Consider the following 26,762-nt stretch of genomic DNA (forward strand, 5'->3'; position numbering starts at 1 on the left):
ACTGTAGTTCAGATGAGTAATCTTGGTTGAGAATGCTAAAGTTCTTTGCATTTCTACCCTCTTTTAACAACCTTTTCTTCCTGGCAAACTATTAACAACAAATAAGCTTTTGGGGAAATCTGCTTTATTGGAAAATATAACACTTATATGTAAGCACTGTAGTTAGGATGTACGAAGACAAATAAAAGTTTTACTAATGACAGGCAACTCTATTAGACAATAGCAGCCAGGCCAATATTCTAATTATCTCTTTGTATGATCCTTAGAGAAATATAAAGGAAGCAAAGGAGGTGTAACCAACTCTGAGATGGTCTATCCTGCTCTCTCACAATAATGCTGTCTTCTTTAATAATTATTTTTAACACACAGGCGTATTCACACACATACACGCAGAGTATTTGATGTCCTCCACTAAACAAGCATGGTTGATATTTAAGTACTATAAAATCAAAAACCAAGAAGGATGTTATTATAATTGATTTCATGAGCCGTTATGTCCTTAAGTTAAAAAAAAAAGAAAAGAAAACCAACTTACCAATAAGAACAGTAAGATTAGAGAATACAATAATTTCATATGACAGATGTTTACTGTAGTCTTCACTCATGTTTCTCCTGGGTTTTGATTAATTCATTATTAGTGAAAATTTAACTATATTAGTAAAGGAGATACTTTCAATGAGTAAATGACAACTTTTGTATTTTTCCTATCTATGCTACCTTTAGTATCGTCTTCCAAATCACTTGTTTCTTGAGCTAAGTGGATTTGGTGCTACGAATGCTGATCAAAACGGCTCCCAAGCAAAAAATTACACATACATTCTTCCAGTGGGTGAATTATACTCTGGGACTTCTGACGGGATTTTGAAATCTGGGTTTGTTTGTTTTAAACAGACAACTGTACATGTCAGTTCAACTGAACCTGGTTGAAATTAAGATAAAGGAACACCAAAGGGAAATGAAAGGATATTCAGGTTTCCTTCTTCTGGAAGCAGGCTTTACAAGTCTATCACATGTGTTAGATAGCCTAGTGTTTTTTCAGTTCACCCCAAATTAGCATATACAGTTAGTTGACCCTTGACCGACAAGTATTTGAAGTGTACAGGTCCACTTATATGCAGATTTTTTTTCCCAATAAATATAGTCAGCCCTTCTTCCATGGAGGTTTTGCATGGCAGATGGAAAATAGTATTTTCATATTCCCAATCTCCGGTTGAAAATACTATTTTTCATCTGAGGTCGGTTGAATCTGCAGATGCCAAGGGTTGAATATAGAGTTAAAAGTTATTTGGGATTTTCCACTAGTTGGGGGGTGGGTGCTCCAACCCGCACATTGTTCAAGGGTCATCTGGGTCATCTGTAGTTTTAGTTAAATGCCGTTATAGAGATAAGCCACAGATTTCAAAGGGCATCACATAAATGTAAAAGGAATAGCATTAACAAATTTATACATTTTATGTAATGACATTGTAAATAATGCATAGTTTGTTCATTTACCTTGAAATGCAGAACTGTCTTTTTTCTTGGGTAAAGCACAATGATCATTCTGCCCTAGTATAATATATAATAAGTTTTCCAATGAAATCATCTCATATCCAGTATATCTCATTAACCTCTGATATAAAGCTCAATTTCAACTAAATCTAATTATGTAGCAGGGAGCCCAGTGTTACTATATACTATAAGTACACAAGGAAGGAAGATTTCTTTGTTTTGCTTACATTTCCTATTGATATTACACAAAATATTACTTATGGCATCTAGCACAATGATTTAGGTAATAATGTCACTAGTTAGAGCTATGACATGGACATAATACATAGTTTCAGTTAGCCTATCAGACACAAATCTTCAAGAAACTAGGCTTTATTGGTTCAGATACTTGCCTGCTTGCTTTACAGAACACTTTGTTAAGTGAAAGGAAGAATAATGTCTCCAATTGAAAAATAGAGGGAGTTTGGGGCTGGCAGAATGCAATTGCCCAAGTTAGAGCGAACCAAATTGATCTGAAATCATTTAGATAACAATGTGATGGGCAGCGGACAGCATTTGTTTATGAAGACAGATTATGCCAGGCAAATCTGATTTATTTGGTCTTATAAAATTACTCAACAAGTTTGTGGATAAAGAAAACTCCATGGACAAACAATATATCTAAGTGTTTGTAAAAGCTTTTGATGTGGGTCTGCATGAGATTAAGGTAATTGAAATGCTGGGAAGATGTTGCCTGGATAACAATGCAATAGTGTGGTTATCAGATTTAAAGCAGAGTAATCATAAAAAATGGATCATAATATCTGATATATTTGGCAGAAGACCATAAAAGAGCTAGTATCTTTATAGATCAATATCGTAAGGAAGTACAAAAATTATTTAGTCCACAAAATTAGTTTATTCTTTTTCAGGAGGTAATATATCATAAATAAAAATTAGTTCAAAATACTTTACTACTTGTCCAAAACAGTATTTTACTATTACTTTATTACTTTATTTTGGCCTCTACTGATATTTACAAAATTCAGAATTTGTAATGTCTGCCAAAAGCATTAAAATAGATAATCATAAGTTTAATAGTTTTCTAAAACACAGTAAAATTCAATGAAAATCTTATGTAGATTTGTGAATAAATTCCTTGATAAATTTTTTAGAATCTGAGAGAGAATTTAAAAGAAAAAGGCTATAATGTAATATTTTTGAGAGAAATAGCAACTAATTATATAAGAAAATTAAGGAAAGAGGATATATAAGGAAAAAGGTTTACAGTGTATGATGTGTTTTAAAGGTTTATTGTCAAAGGGGAAAAATACCTTATGCACATGGATTATATTAAAAATATTTAACAATAGCAATGAGTTGGCTGCTAACCAATCAGAACTGACATTGGCTGTGAAGCCAGAGCAGGCCCTAAAGACTTCTTCGTGTGCTGGACGTTAACTGTCTAGTTGATGGATGATGGGGAGGTGGGTGGTGTTTGGGAGAGGCTGCAGTGACCAGGGAATCAACCGGAGAACATTTGGAATGGTTGTGGCTAGGTGCCAAGTGATATGGAAGTATTTTAATATTTTTAACAGCTGATACAGCTTTTCTGGTGGGTACTAGCTTTATAATAGCCAAAAGATCTAAGAAAAAGAACAGATAGAAATTTTGACTAGGATACAAAAAGTAAATTACAAAAAGTAAAATATAATTACAATAAATAGATTATAAGATGTTAAACTTCGCTAGTAATTGAATAAATACAAATTAATTTTAACAAAATACTTATCTAACTGGCAAATATTTTTCTTTAAAAAAATTTTTTTTATTGAAGTATAGTTGCCATATAATATATTAGTTTCAGGTGTACAACATAGTGATTCGACATTTATATACCTTACAATGTGATCACCACACTAAGTCTAGTAACCATCTGTCATCATGCAAAGTTATTACAATATTATTGATCATATTTCCTGTGCTATACACTAAATTTCTGTAGCTTATTTATTTTATAACTAGAAAGTTTGTACCTCTTAGTCCCTTTACCTTTTCGCCCACCTCCCATCCCCTTCCCCTCTGGCAATGATTAGTTTGTTCTGTTTCTATGAGTCTATTTCTGTCTTGTTCACTTGCTTTGTTTTGTTTTTAGATTCCACATATAAGTGAAATCATACAGTATTTGCCGTTTCTGTCTGACTTATTTCACTCAGCATAATATCGTCTAGGTCCATCCATGTTGTTGCAAATGGCAAAATTTCTTTTTTATTGCTGAGCAATATTACATATATATACATAACATACACACATACATTTTTAACCATTCATCTGTCAGTGGATACCTAGTTTGCTTCCTTATGTTAGCTATTATAAATAATGCTGCAATGAATGTAGGGGTGCATATATCTTTTCAAATTAGTGCTATCATCTCCTTTGGATAATTACCCAAAAGTGAAATTGCTTGGTCATATGGTAATGCTATTTTTAATTTTTTGAGGAATCTCCATGCTATTGTCCATAGTGGCTGCACCAATTTACAATCCTACAAGCAGTGCAAGAGTTCCCTTTTTTCCACATCCCCACCAGCAATTTGTTGATTTATCTATGATAGCCATCCTGACAGGTGTGAGGTGGTATCTCATTGTGGTTTTGATTTGCATTTCCTTGATGATTAGTGATGTTGAGCATCTTTTTTTATATATATAAGTCACATTTACTATTATTTTATTTATTTATAGTTTTTAAAAGCATTGTTAGAGAAAAATTTATTACTCGAAATGCTCATATTAGAAGATAATTACAGTATCAGCAATTAGTGGTATATTGCTATTCCTTAAGACACTAAAGTTTGAGAGGTTATTATAAATAGACTTAAATATACTAGATGACATGAACAAATTTCTAGAAATGTGACTCCTTTGAAACTTGAACCACTCCCTACTATAGCTCCTTGCCAACTCTGCCCGCACCCATGTACTTTTTCTTTATTGTTGTTGACTGTTGTTCTTTATTTCATATGTCTGTTGGCCATCTGTATGTCTTCTTTGGAGAAATGTCTGTTTATGTCCTCGGCCCCTTTTTAAATCATATTGTTTCTTGTTTTGATATTGAGTTGTGTGAGTTCCTTATATATTTTGGCTATTAGCCCCTCATAGGATATATCATTTGTGAATGTTTTCCCATTCAATAGGTTGCCTTTTTGTTTTGTCGATGGTTTCCTTTGCTGTGCAGAAGTTTTTAGTTCGATGTAGTCCTACTTGTTTGTTTTTGTTTTTGTTTCTCTTGCCTGAGGTGAATATATTCCAAAAGATACAGCTAAGACCAATGTCAAGGAGTTATTACCTATGTTTTCTTCTAGAAGTTTTATGGTTTTGGATCTTAGCATTTAAGTCTTTAATCCACTTTGAGTTTATTTTTGTATATGGTATAAGAGAGTGGACCAGTTTCTATTTTTAATGTATCTGTCCAGTTTTCCCAGCACCATTTTTTGAAGAGACTATCTTTTCTCCATTGTATATTTTTGCCTCCTTTGTCATAGATTAATTGACCATATATGTGAGGGTTTATTTCTGGACTCTCATCAGTTCTATTGCTCTACATGTCTGTTTTTGTGGCAGTACCATACTGTTTTGATTATTGTAGCTTTTTAATATAGTTTGAAATAAGGAGTTGTGATACCTCCAACTTTGTCCTTCTTTCTCTTGATTGCTTTGGCTATTTTGGGCCTTTTGTGGTTTTATATAAATTATAGGATTATTTTAGTTCTGAGAAGAATGTCATTGGTATTTTGACAGGACAAATATTTTTTCTTATAAGTTACAGAATAGGGAGAAAGGGAAAGTAGCATTCCTAAGCCTACTGATAGAAGTATAAACAGGTACAAACTTTCTAAAGGACAGTTTCTTAATATTTATAAAAAACTCTTAAAATGTTAGGTTGACTTAATGGTTCTGGTAGTGTTAAGGTAATTTAGATGGATCAATCCTCCCAGTGAAAATAACTAAAAGATCTGGATTTATAATATATTCTTAAAGCATAAAAGGATATGAAAAGATAGTATGGAATTAGCAGACTAAAGATGAAGGAGAAAGAAGTATCCAATTATGGAAGCTGTCCTTCCCTGAAGGAATTTATTGACTGATAAAAATCGAATCTTCATCTCAGTAGACTTGCAGTGCAAGTGAGAAAGCAAAATCCAGGACCTGTACGCAAAAGGCAGTCCAATAGGAGATCCTCCCCGCATAAGATATGAGGCCCCATAGTCCTTGAGGATTTGATGCTTACATTCAAATTGCCTGGGTCAATGAATCTTAAGTTTTGAACTTGGGTTAAGATAATTCTGGATTGGCAGTAACAAATATAAGTCTACTTTTAAGTAAGATACCTTCATTATAGGGTTAAATAATTTCTATAAATGATTTGAAAAATATAGTATACAGTATGTTTTCAAAGATAATTAGGTATATAAGGAAACGATTAAATGAGCAAGAATCGGCACAGAGAACAAACAACAAAAAAACTCATGAAGGCTTTAAATACTGGAATTATGAGGCATGAACTATAAAACAAGACTATAAAAACAATTGTGACTATTTTTTAAGTTTAAATAAATTTATTAAGTAATCTAACATTTTCACACTGATAGACGCTAACTTCAGTATAAATTCTAAATGTATTTAGTATATATTAAATTCTAAATTCTTGTTGTGGGGTAGTTCAAGTATGACATGCTCTCAAAGGAGAAACAGTAAAGAAAAACACATTAGATTTAACTATGAAAAAATTAAGAGTGATATGTCAGAAAATACTACAGGCAAATTTAAAAGGCAAATGATGACTTAAGGGAAAATGTCTGTTATATATATACATATATATATATATATAATATATATGTATATATATATATATATATATATATGACAGCTAATATTCTTAATGTATAAAGAATATCAGAAAATAACAAGAAGATATAACCTAGTAAAAAAATGGCAAAGAACATGAACAAGCAATTCACCAACAGTCAATAAACATATTTAAATATAAATGTGTTCACTCTCACTAGAACCACCGAAGTTCAAATGAAAACAAGATACAACTTTTTGCTCATCACATTGGCAGACATTTTAAAATGCTTAGTGCTCACTGTTAGTAAAAGTTGGCACTTTTCGTAGTCAGTAGAATGGTATATTTGAGGAATTGAGTGAAAAGAAGGTGAATATGAGTGGTGGCTTAAGGACATGTAGGACTGTGGGACATCATGGAGCCTTTTGCTGATGTTGGAGACAATGAATTTTACAAGTGTGGTTATATGATTTCTTTAGCAGTGCTCAGTGGTCATAGTATAGAAAGGAAAAATTGAAAAATTAATAAAGGGTGTTTTTGCAAAGTGTGATAAAATGACAAGGGTACAAGAGATTTAAGGGTAATGGCAAGATAATGATAGATCATAGGCTAACAGAAAATAAAGTGAACCAGTCACTCATGTAAGTAGTATTTATTGAATCCCTTGTGAGCTGGGTGATAGGAAATTTATTTATTTAACCATTTTTAAGTGTACAGTTCAATGGTACTAAATACATTCGTAATGTGCAGCCATCACCACCATTCATCTCCATAACTCTTTTCATCTTGTAAACTGAAACTCTATACCCATTAAATAATATCTCCCCATTCCCCCACTTCCTAGTCCCTGGCAATCACCGTTTTACTTTCTCTAAGTATGTCTTTTTTTGATTGGCTTATTTCACTTAGCATTATATGTCACATGTTAGAATTTCCTTCCTTCTTAAGGCTGAAAAGTATTCCACTGTATGTATATATCATATTTTGCTTATCCATTCACCCATTGAAAGCAACCAGTTGTGTTGCCTTCATATTTTAGCTATTATGGATAATACTACTATGACCATAGCTATGCAAATATCTCTTTGAAATCATGCTTTCTATTATTTTGTATATATACTCAGAGGTAGAATTTCTGGATCATATGATAATTTTATTTTTAATTTTTTGAGGAACTGTCATACTGGTTTGCAGAGCAAAACATTCTCACCAACAGTGGACAAGGGTTCCAATTTCTCCAAATCTTTTCTGGCTTTTTTTTTTTTTTTCTTTTTTTGCTAGCAGCCATGTGCTTACTTGGCCATTTATTTATCATCTTTGGAGAAATGTCTATTCAAGTCTTTTACCCATTTTTGCTTCAGATTGGTTTTGTTGTCGTTAGGTGTTAGGAGTTGTCTATATATTATTGATATTAATCCCTTATGATTTGCACATATTTTCTCCCATTCTGTGGGTTGCCTTTTTATTCTGTTGATAGTATCTTTAATGCACAGAATCTTTTAATTTTCATTAAGTTGGAATTGTCTAGTTTTCCCTTTGTTACTTGTGCCTTTGGTGTCATATTCAGGAAATCATTACCAGATCCAATACTATGAGGCTTTGCCCTATGTTTTCTTTTGAGAGTTTTATAGTTTCAGGTCTATATAAAAGTCTCGGATCCATTTTGAGTTAATTTTTGTGTATGATGTTAGATAGGCTCCAACTTTAATCTTTTGCATGTGGAAATAGTTTTTCAGTACCATTTGTTGAAAAAGACTGTCCTTTTCCAACTGAATAATCTTAACACCCTTGTGAAAAATTATTTGACCATAAATGAAGGAGGCTTTATTCCTGGGCTCTCTATTCTAGTCCACTGTTCTATATGTCTGTCTTTATCAGTAGCATGCTGTTTTGATTATTGTAGCTTTGTAGTAAGTTTTGAAACAAGGAAGTGACAGTCCTCCAGTTTTCTTCTTCTTTTTCAAGATTGTTTTGGTTAGTTAGGATACCTTAAGATTCCAAATGGATTGTAGAATGAGTTTTCCTATTTTTGCAAAAAATGTCAGTGATATTTTGATATTAGGTGCTTTGTAGATTGTTTTAGGCAGTATTGACAACAATATTAAATATTCCACTCCATGAACACAGGATCTTTACATTTATTTATGCAATTTTTAATTTCTTTTAGCAATGTTTTACGGTTTTTGTGGTACAAGTTTTTCATCTCTTTAGTTAATTCCCGAATATTATATTCATTTTTGTTGCTATTGCAAATGGAATTGCTTTTTTAAATTTCTATTTGTATTGTTCATTGTTAGTGTACAAAAATGCAACTGATTTTTTGAGTGTTGACTTTGTATCCTTCTACTTTGCTAAATTTGTTTATTAGTTTTAAGTTTTTTTGGTGGAATCTTCAGAGTTTTCTACATATAAGATTGTATCATCTGCAAATTATCTCTATAATTTTATTTTTCCCTCTTCCAATTTGAATGCGTTTTATTTCTCTTTCTTAACCAATTGCTCTGGCTAGGACTTCCAGTACTGCGCTGAATCGAAGTGATAAAAGTGGGCATCCTCGCCTTCATCTCAATCTTATAGAAAAAGCTTCCAATCTTACACTATTAAGAATGATGTTAGGTATGAGTTTTTCATATGTAGTATTTATTATGTTGAGCTAGTTTCCTTCTATCTCTAGTTTGTTGAGTGTTTTTATCATGAAAAGGTGTTGAGTTCTGTCAAATGCTTTTTCTGCATCAGTTGAGATGATCATGTGGTTCTTTTCCTTTGTTCTATGTAATGCAGTGATTACATTAACTTTCATATGCTGAACTATCCTTCAATTCCAGGAATAAATCCCACTTGTCATGGTGTGTAATATTTTAATATGCTTCCTAATTTGGTTTGCTAATATTTTGTTGATGAATTTTGCATTAATATTCATAAAGAATATTGGTTTGTAGTTTCCTTTTTTTGTAATGTCTTTTTCTGGCTTTGGTGTGATGACTATGTTTAAAGTCACAAAAGACCAGCTTGATGATATCTATAGAGAACAGGAAACCACAAAAAGTAACATAGCAAGTTTAAATTTGAAAAAAGAACCAGAGTTTTATTGTGATTTTAAATATTTTGACTTTATTTTAAATAAAATTTATAAATAAAATTTTGTAAAATTTATTTATGAAATACAAATATATTTATAAGTAAAGTTTATCAATAAAAATCCAACAAGGTTTTAAGTGTAGATTAGACACCTTAAGATTTAGTAAACCTGAAGATACTTCAAGAGAAATAATTCAGAATGTAGCATAAAGAGGCAAAAAGTGGGGGATATATATGAGAGAGTAAAAGACACAGAAGACATAGTGAGAATGTCTCACTTAGGTTTAGCCAGAGTTCTAGAAGGAGAAGGAGAGGATGAGGTGAGCAATTATTTGAAGAGTTAACTGCTGAGGAATTTCCAAACTGACAAAAGACTTCCAGACACTGATTTTAAGAAGTCTCATTAACCAGACAGCATGATAAATGAAAAGAAAACCATACATTGAAGTAAAATGTCTTAAAACCAAAGACAAAGAACAAATATTAAAAGCAGCCAGAGAAGCAGATAATACTTTCAAATAGGTAACAATATACTGACAGCTGACTTTTCACTTGTAAAAACGGGAAACAGAAGACAGTGAAATGTTATATTCAATGTGCTGAAAGAAAACAATTACAACCTAGCATTCTACAGGTAGATAAAATAAAGACGTTTCAGGTACCCTGGAGCTAAGATATTTTGAAAATCTACAGTGAAGGAACTTTCAAAGTATGTGTTACAGCCAGGACGAAAATAATCCCACATGGAAAGTCTAAGATACAAGAAAGAAGAGCCAAGACAGTGGAAAACATGTGAGTAAATCTAATACATATTAACTGTAAAATTAGAAATCAATCTAAAAGATAAAAAAATAAATATGTCAGACAAATGGAAACACTTCTGAAGACGGCAGATTTAATTCCAAATACAGTAGCAATTACATAAACGTAAAAGGATTAAATGTTCCAGTTAAGTTTGTCTGACTGGTTAAAAACAATCCAACTGCTATTAACAGGAGACACATTTAAAATATAATGATACAGAAAGGTTGAAATTAAAAGGAAAATACATACCTTGCAAACATCAACTGAAAGATCGCTGATGTGTCTAGAAGAAAACATCAGACAAGATAGAATTTAAGTCAGAAGGCATTACTACTGATAAAGAGGGATACTTTATACTGATGAGGTGTTCAGTTAAACAAACAGATATTGCTTTTAATTCATATGCACCTATGACAAAGTCTCAAAATATATAGAACAAAAATTGAGAGGCTATGAAGAGAAATAACATAATTTACCATATTTGTGTGGGAGAGGACATATACCTATATAATACTTGGTATGTACAACTGCGAAATATATATTCCTTTCAAGCAAATGAATGGAATTTATTTCTTAAATCCAAATATATAGATACAGATAAAGATTAGTAAGGCATTTTTTTTTTCTCTTAGTCAGGTAGACCACCTTCATTATTGCTCCAGAATATTTGGAACACTCATGCACATTATTCCGTAAGGTAAAATGCTGGTTAGATACTCTCTATCCTTATGAGTTTACAAACACCAAGTACATATATACCTATACTGAGTACCAGTGTGATCCAGCGCTGGAGAGGATATTAGTTCATTTCATTCTTTTATTTCTCAACTATGATGTAGGTATTGTTTTGCCTAATTTAGAGCTAAATAACTGACACTCAGATTAAGTAAATTTCTAAGATCTCCTTTTTAGTAAATGACAGTGCTAGAATTCAAATCTGTTCTTTTTAAGCAATGAAGCAGCTCCAGAAAATACTTAATCCTTTGAGGCTGGAATAAGGAGGTAGGTATTCTCACAGAAGACTTATAAAATTAGGAAGACGATGTCTTTGTGCAGCATTGACAAAGGTTCGTCTGCAGCATGGAGAGTTGTATATTGAGCCAAAGAAGTGGCTAGTTTGATGAGGCAGAGCTGTCTTAGAAGACAGAGATGGTACTTGATTTGGAATGTGGGAATGGCTGAGGGTAAAGAACTATCATGTACCCAGCATAACAAAAAATAAAATGCCTCTCCATGATGGCATCTTATGCCATTGAAAATCCTTTTCTTCTAGCTCAAGTTCGCTCTTTTCCAATTGCTTATGGTTTCTGAAGTGAATCCCAATGTCAACAGGCAGGCTTTCATGACCATGTGAAAGTCAAGTTGTAAGTCTGTCTACTTACAAATTTTTAGATTGTGTAAGTTATCTATTCCACTGCTTAACCCTGGGAGAAAAACACTCAGAGGATAAGATACAGCTCATCAATAAATTATTTAAATCCATTCAATATTTGAATAATTCGGGCCATACCATCTTCTATCAACTATTTTAATATTCTCCTGGCTGCACTCCCTACCTCAAGTCTCACCCCATTCTCATAACCTTCTTCTCCACACCTTCACTGCAACCCCAGAGCTTTACTCCAATACAGCATTTAGAGTTATCTTTCCAAAGCAAAGATTTGATTATATTATTTAAATGCTTTAGAAAAACCAGTGGCTTCCACCGAATAATACACATGCTCAATTGTAGTGTGGTTATATAATGCTCTTTGTAACCTGGCCTCAACTTATCATTTCAGCCTCAGCTCTTCCACTTCCTGTCATATCTCTTCATCACAGAAACAACAGACTGATGCCCCATTTATAGGGAATACTATGTTGTTGTGCCTACGTGATAAAAACCGGGGCCAGGGAGGTTAAATAACCTAAGTCATACAGCAAGTAAATGGCAGAGCCAGGATTCAAACTCAGGCCTGACTCGAAATCATAGGCTTAATCCAGTTAAACTACATTGTTTTCTGTTTTTTATATGTTTCGCAAATTTTGTTTAACCATATAAAACAATTAATTTTGAGAATATTAAATGTTACGTGTAATTAATGCTGTCTGACATCATAATTGGAAATATAAAATATAAGCCAGTCACATAAATTATTATGTCTGTCAAATTTACAGTTGTCATTAATGTCAATAGTTTTCTTTCACCTCAGACAATAATCATCATCATCATCATCATCATCATCATCATCTTCCATTCATTTAGGGCTCACAATGTGCCATGTACTGTGCTAAGCATTTTACAGACATAATAATAATGATCAAATTACTCCGTGAGATAATTATTTACTATTTCCATTTTGTGTTGAGGAAACCATGGCTACCAAAGACTAAGCTCGTTGTTTAAGATTAAACAGCTCATAGTAGAGCTGGACTTGAACTCAAGACTGTTTCACTTTACAGCCAATATACTATGCCATCTCTCTTTAAAGCTCCTAGATTTAACTTTTCAATAACCTGGACCCTACCCTTCATGCCCTATGCCGAAATTCCTTGTTTTCCACACATATAGTCTTATGTCATAAGTCTTGTCTTTCCATCTAAGTAGCTGACAAGTTTCTTTCTGCTCCCATTCTCCTGGTTTCCTGGGTAACAGTTTAATATAGTAGAAACTCTGGTTATGAGCTAGAGTTTATTTTCCCTGTAGGGAATGGCTTCAGAGGAAGGGAATGGGAGGAATGATGCAAGCCACGGCTTAAGTGGCTGAGGTGGGGAAGAAAAGACCTTCTAAGGGAACACAGTGCACAGAAGGCCATTCTATTCCTCTCATTTTCCTGCACCAAGGTCCCCAAATGCCTGGAACCTGGAGTGCCTTATGACTTTGTCTTCCCTCCTCTGCGCTCAGGCATAAAGTGGGCTCTAGGTCTATAGGTTACAGCAATAAAAAAAGTGATGCTTTTTTGAATCCAGTGGCTCAATTTAGTCATCAATTCATTTATGTGTATGTCAGACATTGTTCTAGATACTGGATGCATGGCTGTGAACAAAGCAAAGAATCTATCCTTGCGGACCTTACAGCTTGCTGGGGGACCACAGACAACTAACAAATATGTGGTGACAGATAAGTGCTATGAAGAGAAAGAAGCTGAGCAAAGGGATAGAGAATGATGAAGGGCAATGGTGGGTGTGGGGATGCTCTTTTAGTTAGGGTGGTCAGGTAAGATCTTCCTGAGATAGTATTCTTTGAGTAAAGACCTGAATGAAGTGATGGAAAAAGTCATGAACGTATCGGAAGAAAGAACATCCTGGCAGAATAAACATCTCGAGGTAGAAATGTGCCAGTCATGTCTGAGGAAGATAAGGAGACCAGTCTGTATGGAACAGATCGAGTGGTAGGAGATGTGGTAAGAATAGCCAGGGGCCAATTCAAGCTTTGGATTTTATTCTAAATATGGTGAGAAGTCATTTGAAGAATGACATGATCAGATTTATATTATAGTAGGATCCATCTTGCTGCTGAATGAAGAACATACTATAGCAGGGCAAGAGGGAAAGGAGAGAGACCAAATGGAGTACAGAGGTAGAGAATTTGGGAAGTGTTCAGATTCAGGAAATGCTTCGAAGTGAGAGCTGATAAAATTGCTAATGGATTAAATACAGGGTGTTTGGCTTGAGCCAAAAGGTTTTAGATTTTGGTTTAGGCAGCTAATTGAATGAAGGTGCCATTTACCAAGATGAGGATTAGGTTTAGAAGAGGAAATCAAGATTCATTTTAGATTCATGAGAGACCGTTTGGCTTCCAAGGCCTCTAGTAGCTGCCACTGTGTTGACCTTTTACAGCGGCATGTCTATGTGGAGGTGAGAAAGCAGAAAAATAGAAGAAATAAAGTTATTTCTGAGTTATCGTTCGGATTTTCAAGTGACTAAAAAGTAGGTCAGTAATCTTAGCTTGTCTTTTACTCATGATGATTTTAGGGCAAGAAGTCTCTCTCTCCAACAAATTTCCTGACTGCTATTGTCTCAAATTTTCTGAATTTAAATCAAAGTAATTTATTTCACAATTAGAGATAGCAAGCTTAAAATGCAAATAGCTTGAGAGATGATTCACTGTTTATGAATTTTTATCAAAATAGAACAGATGAAGGTCCTGAGAGTTTGAAAGGGGGAAAAGGATGTCATTAGCAAGAGAAAGGATGTAGATAAAGAAAACAGATTTCACAATCTCGTCAGGGACTGCCCTGGTTATCATAATTTCTAGGTGGGAAAATGGAGAAAGAAGTGTTCACATCTTAAGGATTATCTAGATTTATGCCTGAGTGGAGAGTATCCATCTAACCTGTTTCTCTCCCTTACCTTTCAGCCCCTTTTGTACCTTTTAATCTTTTAATCCTTAGCCTTTTCCCAAAAGTGTTCTTCAGCTGGTAGGCCTGTGGCATAAAAGGAGCGCGTCACCTCTTTTTTAGGGCCAGGGTTTAAACAAGTGACTCAAGAGTTTAAACAAGAGAATGCTGCTTATCAGCGCAACTCCCATTTGATGGTGCATTGTCATTTCTTCAACAGTACCCTGGGGAGAGGCACCACACCAGAAAAGCTTGAAGGCAGCTTTTACAGGATTATTTTTCTGATTATCAGAGTGATATATGCTTGCTGCAAAGAAATTTCAACAAAATGTTAAAAAAAAAACAAAAAACAAAAGACGAAAATTCCTACTAACAGAGGCAACTCCAACAACATTTTGGCATATTTTCTTCTAGTGTTTTATTCATTTTGTTCTTTCATAATCGAGCTCTTTATTTTACATGTAACTTTGCATCCTGCTGTTTTTGCTTAACATTATGGCATACATATTTGTCCATGTTGTTGCATTTTTATGGCCATGTAATGGTTTAGCTGCACTCAAGATAGTTTCTGATTTTTTACAGTCATAAATAACACTGTGATAAACAACCTCATGCATAAATCTTTGCCCTTCTTTTGGATGATTTACTTTAAGAGAAATTGGTGAATTAAAGGGTATACATGTTTTTAAAAGCTCCTGATATACATTGCTAGACTGATTACCAGAAAAGTTGTTATCAATTACACTTGAGGAGAAGGGAGAGAAAGACCTATTGGAACTACTGGGTCTGTCAGAAAATATTTGACAGCAATATTTTAAAAATAATAATGCCTTTTATTTTGAACACACAGAAGAGAGACAGTTGTGTATTGTTATATACTAATTACTATTTGCTCTGTTTCTATAGCGGTAACATAGTACTCAATTGTCAATACATATTAGCCTATAGCAACTAATACAAGTGTTAGAGTATGGAGAATAACAGATGCACTTGTGCAGTTAAACTCAGGAAACTCTCTTTTCATGGAAATTGGATGTTCACTGGATATTGAGGGAATGGTGTGATGAGGAGAGGACTGGTCAGAGAAGGCATTCTCAGGAAGGGAAGGGGATGGAGTGGGAACGAGGTGAGCGATACCCCAGAGGAGGGAAAGCTGCAGATGACTACGCAGCAGCATCCAGTCAGCATCCAGTCTACCCTCACAAGAATGACTCGGGCTGGCAGAGGGCAGCACAGAAGCAAACCCTTGGCAACCGGGGTGATGTCGATGTTTCACCCAAAGATTTCTGGGTGAATGTCTATAAAATGGTGGTCAGGAATAAAAACAGTTTCAGGCAGGCCAGGCCCTCTCTTACACAAATTCATTTTCCTGAAAATAACAGAGGGTAGTTACTCCCTGAATACTGTGTTTCCGAACTATCACAGAAAGAATACGCAGCAATTATTTGTTGAGTGATTGAGTAGATGTACAAATGGAAGATAGGATGGCTGGAGGGGTGGCTGGACATGTTTGCTATCCAACTAATAACTAGCACTGTTCATTCAAAATATATTTATTGCATATCAGTTCTATGTCGGTCACTTCATTAAATATTCCCATATTATAATTGCTCTTTTGACTTTAAGTTTTTTTTTTTTCCTAATTCACATTGGTTAAAAAGGGAAGGACTGAGAGGAGGAGGTTCGTATATTTACATTTCCCTTTCTATCTCTGACAGAAAGTTTAGCTATTTTTCCTCATGCAGTTTCAAAACCCAATATCGCTCCCTCGCTTTAAAACTTTAAATGGCTCCCTATGCCTCTCCTATGTAATAAAGTCCAAATTAAATGACCTGGTACTTTATATTCTCATCACAGTCTGACATGCCATGATTTTGCCTTCCACTCTTTTTGTGTGTGTGAGAGATTTTTTCACTGTGGTAAAAATATATATAACAACAATATCTCTTTTTAGAGCTTAAGTGTGCAATTCAGTGGCATCAACTGCATTCACAATGTTGTCCATCACCACTGATTAACACATTTTTCATCACTTCAAAAAGAAATTCTGTAACCATTAAGCTATAAGTTTCCATTCCCCCAGTCCCTGATATCCAATAATCTACTATCTGTATGAATTTGCCTATTCTAGATAGTTCATAAAGTGAAATCTTACATTTGTCCTTTTGTGTCTGTCTCATTTCACTTAGCTCATTTCAAGATTCATCCATGTTGTATGTCTCAACATTTCATTTATTTAATGGCCGAAAAATATTGCCATTTGTATATATCACATTTTGTTTATACATTTATCTGTTGAAGGGCAATAATTTTTTTTTTTCCATCTTTGGGCTACTGAAATATTGCTACAGTAGACACTGGTATATGTGTTTCTGTCCCTGCTTTCAATTCTAGGAGTGCAAATGCTGGTTTAAGTGCTGATTCAGAATATTAATTTTGATTATAAAGTGTCAAGCTTATTTACTTAATTTTGTATAAGTGCATGCCGTTTAATGGAAAACACCATGATGATGTTTTTCAAACTGTGGGTCCTAATCTATTAATAAGTTAGAAAATCAATTCATTTGCTGTGATCAGCATTTAAAAAAAAAGAAAATAGAATTGACTAGAAAAACAAGAATGCATTGAACCTAGTTAAGGGTGTTATTTTGTGAATCTTTTGTTTCAGTTGTGTGTGTGTACTGTAAAATATATTTCTGATTGTGAAATGTGATCAGAAACAAATAGTTCGAAGCCACTGGTGTAGTGGAAAGACTGAGCTTTGGAATTAGCGAGAACTCTGTTTGAATCTGGACTCTGGGTGACTTTGGCCAGTTATCTAACTTCTCTATGGCTCAATCCCCCCATCGAAAAGGGAGAGTAATAATATCTCCTCTTGTTTTGCATGCACGTGTATGAAAAGATTAGCTATTACTTAAGTAGAATGCCTAAAATATAGTCAATGATTAACAAATATACGATTACTTCCAAATCTGCTTAAAAATAATGCTCTCCCTGTAAAAACACTTTATTTGCTAGAAGGAAGACAATATGTGTTACCGATTATTAGAGCTGTTAGGCTATAACCTACTATAAAAACACATTGCTCAGTCTGTTTCTCCAATTTGGTATTGTAAGGAAACTTGAACACAGCTCTTTCCCTTTCTTATTCTCACATTGCACTTATGTCTATATTATGGATTTTGGCACTTTATTATACATCCGTCATATATTTTCTAATTATTTCATAGTTTGGCTAGTATTACAAACTTTCAGATCTCTTCTGGTGTGTAAAACAGTCTTTGGGCACATTGAAGAGTGCTGGTCTATAGCACACCTTTTGCAAGGTATCATGTACGTAAGGGGAAGCAGACGGAATCTTGATTCCACCAGTATTTCTCATTCTACCTACTCCATGCTAAAGAGGTCAGTTAGGCACTAAGTCATGTCTCTGGGTAGTACAAGTGGAAGGTGTGAATAGAGAAACCACTTTATCTGAGGACAGTTGAAAATTAGATTTTACTTTTCCCTCCCTACTCCTATTCCCATCAGGGAGGGGTTATTTATAAGCCCTGAGGACCAGGGCCTAGAAACCTGCCGGCGTCTTGAGCTCCAGAGGCTCGCCAGCACGCACGATCTCCCCACACTGAGAGCCCTTCTTCCCAGATGAATTCTCATAGTATCACAGACGCATACAGTCTCGATCGATACTGGATGGCGGACGTGCTCCCACCGTCAAGTGTAGGCACAGAGCGGCGGATTTAGCCACCCTGCCGCTCTGTTGCAGCTTCTCATCATCTCAATACCGGCAGAGGACGTTAACCCGTTACCCGGCTGACACCCATCCGGCCGCCTCCCCAGCCCCCGCTGCCCCTTCCTCTCCTCTGCTTCCACGCCTGGGGCAGCAAGGTCTGGGCTGCAAGGAGGGCACCGGTAGGTGGCCTCTCAGCCCGGGTCCCGGGACAATCCCTGGAGGCTGCTGAGACGGGGAATGCTGAGCTTCCTCACACTCCGGCCCTTACCTTATTGTATCTTCATAGGTGGTCAGCGGGGGAAAGCACAGCCAGCAGCCCCTAAGCTAGCTGCCTGGGCTGCAGGGAGGCCGCGGCGAGCCAGATTGGGGCGCATTCCGCGGTCCGCCGGTGGGCCCAGGAGAGCCCTGCAGGGCAAAAGCCCCGCCTCCGGCGCCCGCTCCCACTCCTGATTGGCGGGTCTAGCCTAAAGGCGCCGCGGTCCCCCGGCCTGTGTCTCAGCTATAAAGACCACGGATGCATGAAGGCTGCAGCGAGGCTCCGGTAGCTGTGGTGCTCGCCAGCTCTCAGCCCCCGTGGCATCCCCACTACTCTTAACCTCCGAGGGCTCCCGACTCCACCATGCCAAGGGGGTTCCTGGTGAAGCGAACTAAACGGACAGGCAGCTCCTACAGAGTGCGTCTAGCCGAGCGGGTCTTCCCTCTGCTGGATCCCCAGGGTGCGCTGCCCTTCCCCAAGGAGGCTTCCAGTGCCCCCCAGCCTGGTGCGGAGCGGGCAGCATCCCCTACCCCGGAGGAGCCCGGAGAGGGGCTGGAGGAGGAGTCTGCCCGGGAACCATTGGGGTCGCCTTGTCAGGAGGCTGGAGTGAGCCCGGGGGCGGGCGGGCGGGAAGACACAGAGTGGAGGGTGGATGGCAGAGGGGGTCCTGGGCCCAGCCCCAGCCCCAGCCCTGCGAAGCCGGTGGGTGCGGAGCTACGCCGGGCGTTCCTGGAGCGCTGCCTCAGTTCGCCTGTCTCTGCTGAGTCCTTTCCCGGGGGCGCCGCCGCTGTGGCCGCTTTCTCCTGCTCAGTGGCGCCAGCAGCCGCACCAACCTCGGGGGAACAGTTCCTGCTGCCGCTCCGGGCGCCGTTCCCAGAGCCCGCGCTCCATCCAGACCCCGCGCCCCTTTCGGCCACCCTGCATGGCCTGAAGCGGCCGGCTGCCGGCGAGCGCCGCGCCAAGGCACCTCTGGGCTGCGTGTCTGGACCCGCGGCCGCGGGAGTCAAGAAGCCAAAGGCCATGAGGAAGTTGAGCTTCGCCGATGAAGTGACCACGTCCCCTGTCCTGGGCCTGAAGATCAAGGAGGAGGAGCCCGGAGCCCCATCCCGGGGTCTTGGTGGCAGCCGAACGCCGCTGGGGGAGTTCATCTGCCAGTTGTGCAAGGAGCAGTATGCGGACCCCTTCGCTCTAGCTCAGCATCGCTGCTCCCGCATCGTACGCGTAGAGTACCGCTGCCCCGAGTGCGACAAGGTCTTCAGCTGCCCGGCAAACCTCGCCTCCCATCGCCGATGGCACAAGCCGCGTCCCGCAGCGGCAAACCCTGCCACAGTCTCCTCAACTGACGGGAAGATGCCTTCGTCCTCCATGGATTCCGGGGCTGTTGTATCTTTCCTGGCAGAGGGGAAGGAGAACAGCGGGGCAGAGCGGACTGAGGATCAGCACCTGCAGCCCAGGGACAGCTCCGGGGCGGAGCAGCATCCAGACAGCGCCCTACCCCAGGGCCTCCAGGTGTTGTCCCACCTCGAGGCAACGCTGCCTCGGGTCCCTTACACAGAGGGGTTGTTGGGGCGCCGGGTGCCTGGGCCCAGCAGTGCCAGTGGTGTCGGGGGTCCCGAGATCTTCGTGTGCCCCTATTGCCACAAAAAGTTCCGTCGCCAAGCCTATCTGCGCAAGCACCTGGGCACTCACGAGGCGGGCTCGAGCCGCGTGCTTGCCTCGGGCTTTAGCTCCGAACGCGGTGCCCCACTGGCCTTCGCTTGCCCGCTGTGCGGAGCGCACTTCCCGTCTGCAGACATCAGGGACAAGCACCGGCTGTGGCACGCTGTCCGCGAGGAGCTGCTCCTTCCCGCTTTAGCCGGGGCTACCCCTGAAGCGCCGAGCCCAGGCAGGGCATCTGACGGGAGTGCTCAGCAAATTTTCTCCTGCAAGCACTGCCCGTCCACCTTTTTTAGCTCCCCGGGGCTGACCCGGCACATCAATAAGTGCCATCCCTCAGAAAGTCGGCAGGTACTGCTGCTGCAGATGCCACTGCGGCCGGGCTGTTGAGGGCCGAGAGACGGGGAAGATTGCTGAGGTTGGCCTTGGAGGAAAGAGATATGGGAATTTGTGGGTCTTTTCTTCAGCTTGCGAGTTTACCTTAGTTCCTTCTATGTTTTCTCTCCTGAAAGTCTCAGTAGTCAATGTTCCGCCAGAGGAGCGGACAGCGAAATGTAAAATCTCTGTAGAACAGGTATGTATATGGTGTAAACATTCGCGGCCAAGGACTGTCAGCTTTAAATCCTTTTCACTTTCCCCAAGAAAATAGGATTCTCCCCACCCCCAAACTCTGGAGACCCTAATGAATCCTATATGATTTGTAATTCCTATGGAAAGTCGCAGTGAATGTGTGCATGTCTCAATGTCTACAAAGGATTCTAGCTATCAAAAGGGGTGGTCATTAATGATTTTTTCCCCCTTGCCATCACAGGCACCTATGTAGTTTGTCTCAAAAGGGTCAGATTATCTTGCATTGTATATTCTGTGAATTAAAAGTTATGTGATCGGTGCCAAACTTCCCCGGGGAGCGGGTGGGGAGGAGGAGATTCAAGAACTGTGTCTGTAGGCAGGAAATTGTAAGAGGAAGTTTGCGCTTTTGGGGGATGTGGGGATCTTCTTCTTCTTTTTAAAATAATATTAGTCCATTTTTAAGTTAGTGTTTGGAGGTGGGAAGGGTACTATTTTACAGGAAGGTGTTGAAACCCCCTCCCCCTCCAATATTTTCACCTTTAGCTGTTCTGCCTAGTATTCAGGAAGAGATGCTTTAAACCTTTAAAAAATAATAGCTTTTTAGAAATATAGAACTCATTTCCTGAAGTTTGACTGTTTTAGTAGGGTTTCATCCAAACTGTTTAATGTTTCTCTCGTAAACTCATACTATGTATTATATACGAAACTATGTTCAGCTTAAGGAAGATGTTAATACCTATAATCCACTATGGAACTGAATGGCAATTCATTCAATATTCATTATTTTCTTTTCAGCAACCTGTTTTAGAATTTCTTTTTGTAAACCACATTCAGTGTACCTTTTGTACCCATGCCCTAATAGCCAGAGTTTGGGACACTGGCTGAGTATTGCTTGACAGATAGCCCGTATTTGTAAGATGCTTACCACCAAATAAATATACATAGCTGGTGCTTTGTTGTGTTCTGTGTTTGTCTTAAGAATCCCATTGAACACAGCCTATTTTTCAAAACCACATTTCTTATCTCCTCAAAGCCAGTATCCTACTTTAGAATCCTAGCGACTCATTTAGACAGACTACAGACAGAAGTCATATTTTGTAAATGAATGTAATGGTGTGGAAATGCAATAGGAAAATTTCCTTTGAAGTATGGCCGCACAGACTGAGCTCCAAAAGGCAAAGAATATGCACTGTTTTTTAAAGCTAAAGATACGTTATCATTCTAAAATGTCAACAGAAAATAAATTTAAAAAGTTTTTTTAAAAAGCTGATAAATAGTATTATCTGATGAAACAAAAATCATGTTAACTGTGCTAGTTAATTTCACTATTTCAAGTTGGTATTTTTACTCCATTTGTAACATCATCAATCCATTAGTTGTTCATTTAAAAAAAAAATGAAAGCACTATAGAAATGTAAGGAGTTATTTTGATTTTCTTTTGTAATTCACCTTGGTTCTGGAAAACTGTTTATATTGTTCCCAGGGCCATTTGCTTATCTTTTACATAAGCTTTGAAAGAAATTTATTTTCTACATAGTTTCATAGATATTTATTTTTATAAGAAAATAAAACAAGTGCACAGGTTTTAGAAACTGCCTATAAAAATTTTGTCCCTAAATGTATATTATAAAACAAAGTGAAATTTAAGAATCAAAGAAGCATGAGGCTGAGATAAATTAATGCTTTATCCAAGTGCACTGGGTGAAGTTTCTGGCCAGCCCTTATGAAGGTGTAAAATTTCCTACATTTTTAATAACTGTGGTAGGGTCTCTGAGAAATAAGTTGGAGTTTTATCCTGAGAATTAAAATTTATTTTTCACGATTAAGATAAACTAGGGTTATGCTTTACATCTATTAGTCATATAGCCCTGCTTATTAAGTCTGCAAATATATGAGACAAAACACTCATGGACATAAGTGATATTTTTATTGTTATTAAATACCATATATATTTTTTCACTGTTACAAATTTGTAGATACTACATGAACGATGATACATAATTTATATTTTATAGTATGGCAGTACGATGTATTTACACATGCAGTTAGTACCAATGTCATGCTACATTTCCTTAGGAGATGGCCGTTCAAAACAAAATATGAGCAAAATGTAAGCAGCTTATCTACTGTAGGAAAATACATCTGGAGGGTGGAATGTATACCAACCTGCACCTGCACGTTCACTATTAACAATATTAGACTCAACTTAGACTCCTGGGTCATGTTCCTTTTCTTTTTAAATACACATAATTTAAGTAACACATTTATATCAGAAAAGTTTTTTCCTTCTTCCTCCCAAGTCCCTCCTTTTTGGTACTTAAGAAAGAACAGATACGCCAGGATCCAGCAGCCAATAATAAAGGGCTATAATCTCAAAAAAAAAAAAAAAAAAAAAAAAAAAAAGCATTTAACAGTGATACCATTTAAAAAGCAAAACATTAGAAAAATATTTGGAAACTAAACATAAATAAAAGTTCAGCACAGTGATTTTTCTGGTTATTAGATATGTCATGGCATCGTCTGCACAGCCAAGAAATGAGGCATTGTTTTGGAAAGAAAAAGATAATGCCAGAATTATTTCAGTTAGAATTTGAGATGCTAAAAGACCATTTATTTTGTTTTATTTTCATAACATAAATAATCCATACACATTCTGTGTATTAACAGATTTGCAACCTTTGCCATAACTTTAGAAATGCTTAAATTTAAAAATTTACATTTGTAAAAAAAATTATATATTTACTGAGCCCATAAAGTTGCAATGGGGCACGATAAATAAAATAATGAGACTATGTGTCCAACTATATTTTGGCTCAAAGTTAATCATGAAATTAAAACTACTTAGACATAATTATCTAGAAAGGTAAAGGGTGTAGAATAAAACTCCACCCCCTACCTCCCCCTCAAAATACGGCAGCTTGGAGTGTGGGGGAAAAAACCAACTGAATAAACAACCCAAATCTAAAATACTAAGTTACAAATTATTTAAATCCAGTGTTTTTAAAAATAAATGCTCAGGAAAAAACATGCATGTTACGGCAAACATGAGAGCCTTAAAGGGTTAACACTGTGTTCATGCAAGGTGGCTGCTGCTGATCATTGCTGGGCTGCTTGTCTCCTTAGGATTTATTGGCTGAGCCGGAAGAACGACGCAGCTTCATGGACATACGACTTTTGCTAGTTCGAGGAGACATTGGAGAGGCCAGGTCAGCCCCATCTACCTGCGTTGCTGTGGGAGTTTCACTGGGTAGAATCTCTGGGTAGGAGCCTGTGGGAAAAAGCAAGAGCATTAGCACAGGTCGTTCATCCAATCTCTCATCCCATAAGAAACAACCTTTTGCCACTGATCTGTAGCAGTGGATCCTAACCCTTAATGAGGTCTTTTGAAAGGAAAGAGCAAGCCCAAAACTTGCTTGTTACAACAATCAACTAATATTTTATTTAACAACCAGTCACCTGGTGGCTCATGTCATATTAGCAAGAAAGCGCCAATCATTATTTCCAGAGCCAGAACCAACCAAGAGAACTCCCCAGAAAAAGCAAGGGGAAGCAAAATCTTTGGGCCAGAAAGGACAAGGATCCAAAGCATCATTAGCATGCAGGACCGGCTTAAGAAGCAGGTAAGAAGGACCAATTCCTATCTCTAGGATATAACCAAGAAAAGGGCATTCATTGCTCAAAGTTGAAAATAAGGGTACCAGTTGGTTCCAAAAAGGAATTCACTATGGGACCATGACACATGCTAGGTATTTAAATATGCTTTTAAGAAGGAGCAAGATAAATTCCTGGGGGAAGGAAGAGGACAAGAATTTTCATGAAGGTCAGTCGAAAAAGACAAACTGACCCCTCAAAGTGTCACAATTCAGAAGAGATAAGCGATGCTTTTGTTTTCCTTAACTTAAACTTTGGCAATTACATTATCCAGTCCTAAAAAGTAGGTAACCAATAGAATTAATTATAAAATTTTAAAAGAAAAAAATATATAAAATTTTAAAAGAAAAAAAAACATTCAAATTAGAAAATTCTTCGTCATTCATAAAGTAGGTCTTTATTTCTATGAATTATGATTCTCTAATATACAGTAACTCTGTAGAACTTTGCACACTGTAGGCTCTCAAATATTTCTTGGAACAAGAGCCCTTCTCCCTCCAAAAAAATCTGCAAACATAACAGAATAACAAAATTAAAAAAATTCTGTATATTTTAAGGCACTTTAGATTTTCTGGGTCTAATACACATGAAAAATTTTCTTTGTGTCACAACAAACATCACACAGGTTGCAGGCTTAAATTTACACATCTCTTTACTTTGTAGGGGAACTTTTGGCACGTTTGTTAGCCAGTGTAGCACCTGATGCTTTAAGCTTGGAAATGATTATACTAGCACTTCCGTATAATAAAACATTCACGCCTAAATTGAAGTTATAAATGCTTATAAGGAAACGCAAGACCATTCAATAAGGAATACGAATCCTATTGAGATGTATCACTTTTATTAAGAATGCATCTCGGCAGAATACGTCAAAATGTTTTTAAGGCCAAAAGTTCTAATTATACTTTTACGATCAAGGAAAAAATATTATTACTTATAATCCAAGTCAACTGCTGTTCTTTTCAAAGTAACTTCTCCAACATTCTTTTCTAATTGAAATGAGGTTGGCCTTCAAAATACAAGAAAAAAAAATTTCCGTTCACCTTACTCTTCCTGAAGATCTGAATTGGCTGATACTGGACCCATACTGGAAAACCTAGGGAAGAATATGAATCCATGGCCCTTTTTAGGGAAGCACTGCAGATGGATGGCAGAAGGAAGGTGAAGAGCAGTTGCTCATGCTTTTCTGTAATGCATATTATTCCCAGCCAATCATGAGGCCTTCCCATGTTTGTTTACCTTGAGATGGCCAATGTTTTCTAGCGGAGGTTTTGGGAGGAAGAGAACTATCACTGCATTTCTTTCTTTGTTGTAAATGAAGAAATGGAGTAGCGAGCAGAAGTCAGAAAACAAAAGAGAAGATATATAACAGATATGAGAGACACAGTGCAGAATTTTACAGGTGTTAAATGAGGAGCAGAGAAGAGAGTAATCAGGTTTTTAATATGAAATATAATTGGTCATGCAATGAGTTAGGTGACAATGCCTCACAATGGACAATGCTTTGTAAATTCAAATGTTATACTTACCAACTAACAAAACAAGTTCAAATAGGAAAAAAGAAAAGAAAAAAAAGTCTATGAGCGAGTCTATAAACATCTACCTTTCAAAGAGTTCACTGTATTGGCTGGTATGTGATCCTAATCGTTCAGTCAGAAAATCTCTAGAGCTGTACTGTCCAACCTGATAGCCATACCCACATTAGGATTAATAAAAATAAAAACTTGGCATCTCGGTGCATTATCTATATTTCAAATGTTAAGCAGCCACACATGGTTAGTGGCAACCATCCTGGACAGTGCCGATAAAGAACATTTCCATCATTATGAAGTTTTACTGGAGAACATGCTTTACAGTATGTCAAATTCAAAGAATATTTTCTCAAAAGCAGGAATTCCTCCACGTCTTCTTTACTGCCTTCAGGGTGAAAATCCCCCCTTCAGTCAACTGAAAGTCAAATCAGGCTTTTTAGTGTGTGGGGTATATAGCTATGAGTACCTCCTCATGTTTTAGCAGATATTTATGGTATAAACTCAGCAAATCCAAAATGTAAAAATAATTTACAGTGGCTAGATCTCAATTTTAGATGTAAAGAATATAGTGATACCTAGATTTCATTTCATATCCTATTCTGCCTAAGTACTGATTTATATCATCCAAGTAATAAAGAATGCTGATTTAATTATTTCTATGAATAAGGCTTCAAGTAGAAAGTTTAAAAACTATCTATGGGCTCCTATGTTTACACATGCTGTATCTATTACTAACATTTATACAGTACTCACACAGATTACATCTGTATCTTGGTGGTATAATAAATCGATTCATATATTGTGCATTGATTACAATGAACTATTATAGATAATATGACTATGACTGG

At 37.2% G+C, this 26,762-nt stretch overlaps 2 protein-coding genes across 7 annotated transcripts in view; one reads left to right on the plus strand and one right to left on the minus strand.

The window, feature by feature from the left end:
• The first annotated feature begins 18,782 nt into the window (after positions 1–18,782).
• INSM2 (INSM transcriptional repressor 2) lies at positions 18,783–20,890 on the plus strand. The gene has a single exon (XM_039886504.1). It carries the CDS (start codon positions 18,869–18,871, stop codon positions 20,549–20,551), a length of 1,683 nt encoding a protein of 560 aa, XP_039742438.1. The 5' UTR covers positions 18,783–18,868; the 3' UTR covers positions 20,552–20,890.
• A 1,746-nt stretch (positions 20,891–22,636) lies between these two features.
• Positions 22,637–26,762, minus strand: part of RALGAPA1 (Ral GTPase activating protein catalytic subunit alpha 1) — a 211,538-nt gene continuing 207,412 nt past the window's right edge. For 2 of the 6 annotated variants that reach the window (XM_039885675.1, XM_039885669.1), the window contains one exon: positions 22,637–23,999. In XM_039885675.1, coding sequence (XP_039741609.1) covers positions 23,851–23,999 — 149 coding nt within the window. In that variant the 3' untranslated portion in view covers positions 22,637–23,850. The other 4 variants (XM_039885673.1, XM_039885670.1, XM_039885672.1 and 1 more) reach the window with 3 other exon arrangements.

Source organism: Pteropus medius, unplaced genomic scaffold, assembly GCF_902729225.1.
Source record: "Pteropus medius unplaced genomic scaffold, Ma_sr-lr_union100, whole genome shotgun sequence".
Taxonomy (NCBI): domain Eukaryota; kingdom Metazoa; phylum Chordata; class Mammalia; order Chiroptera; family Pteropodidae; genus Pteropus; species Pteropus medius.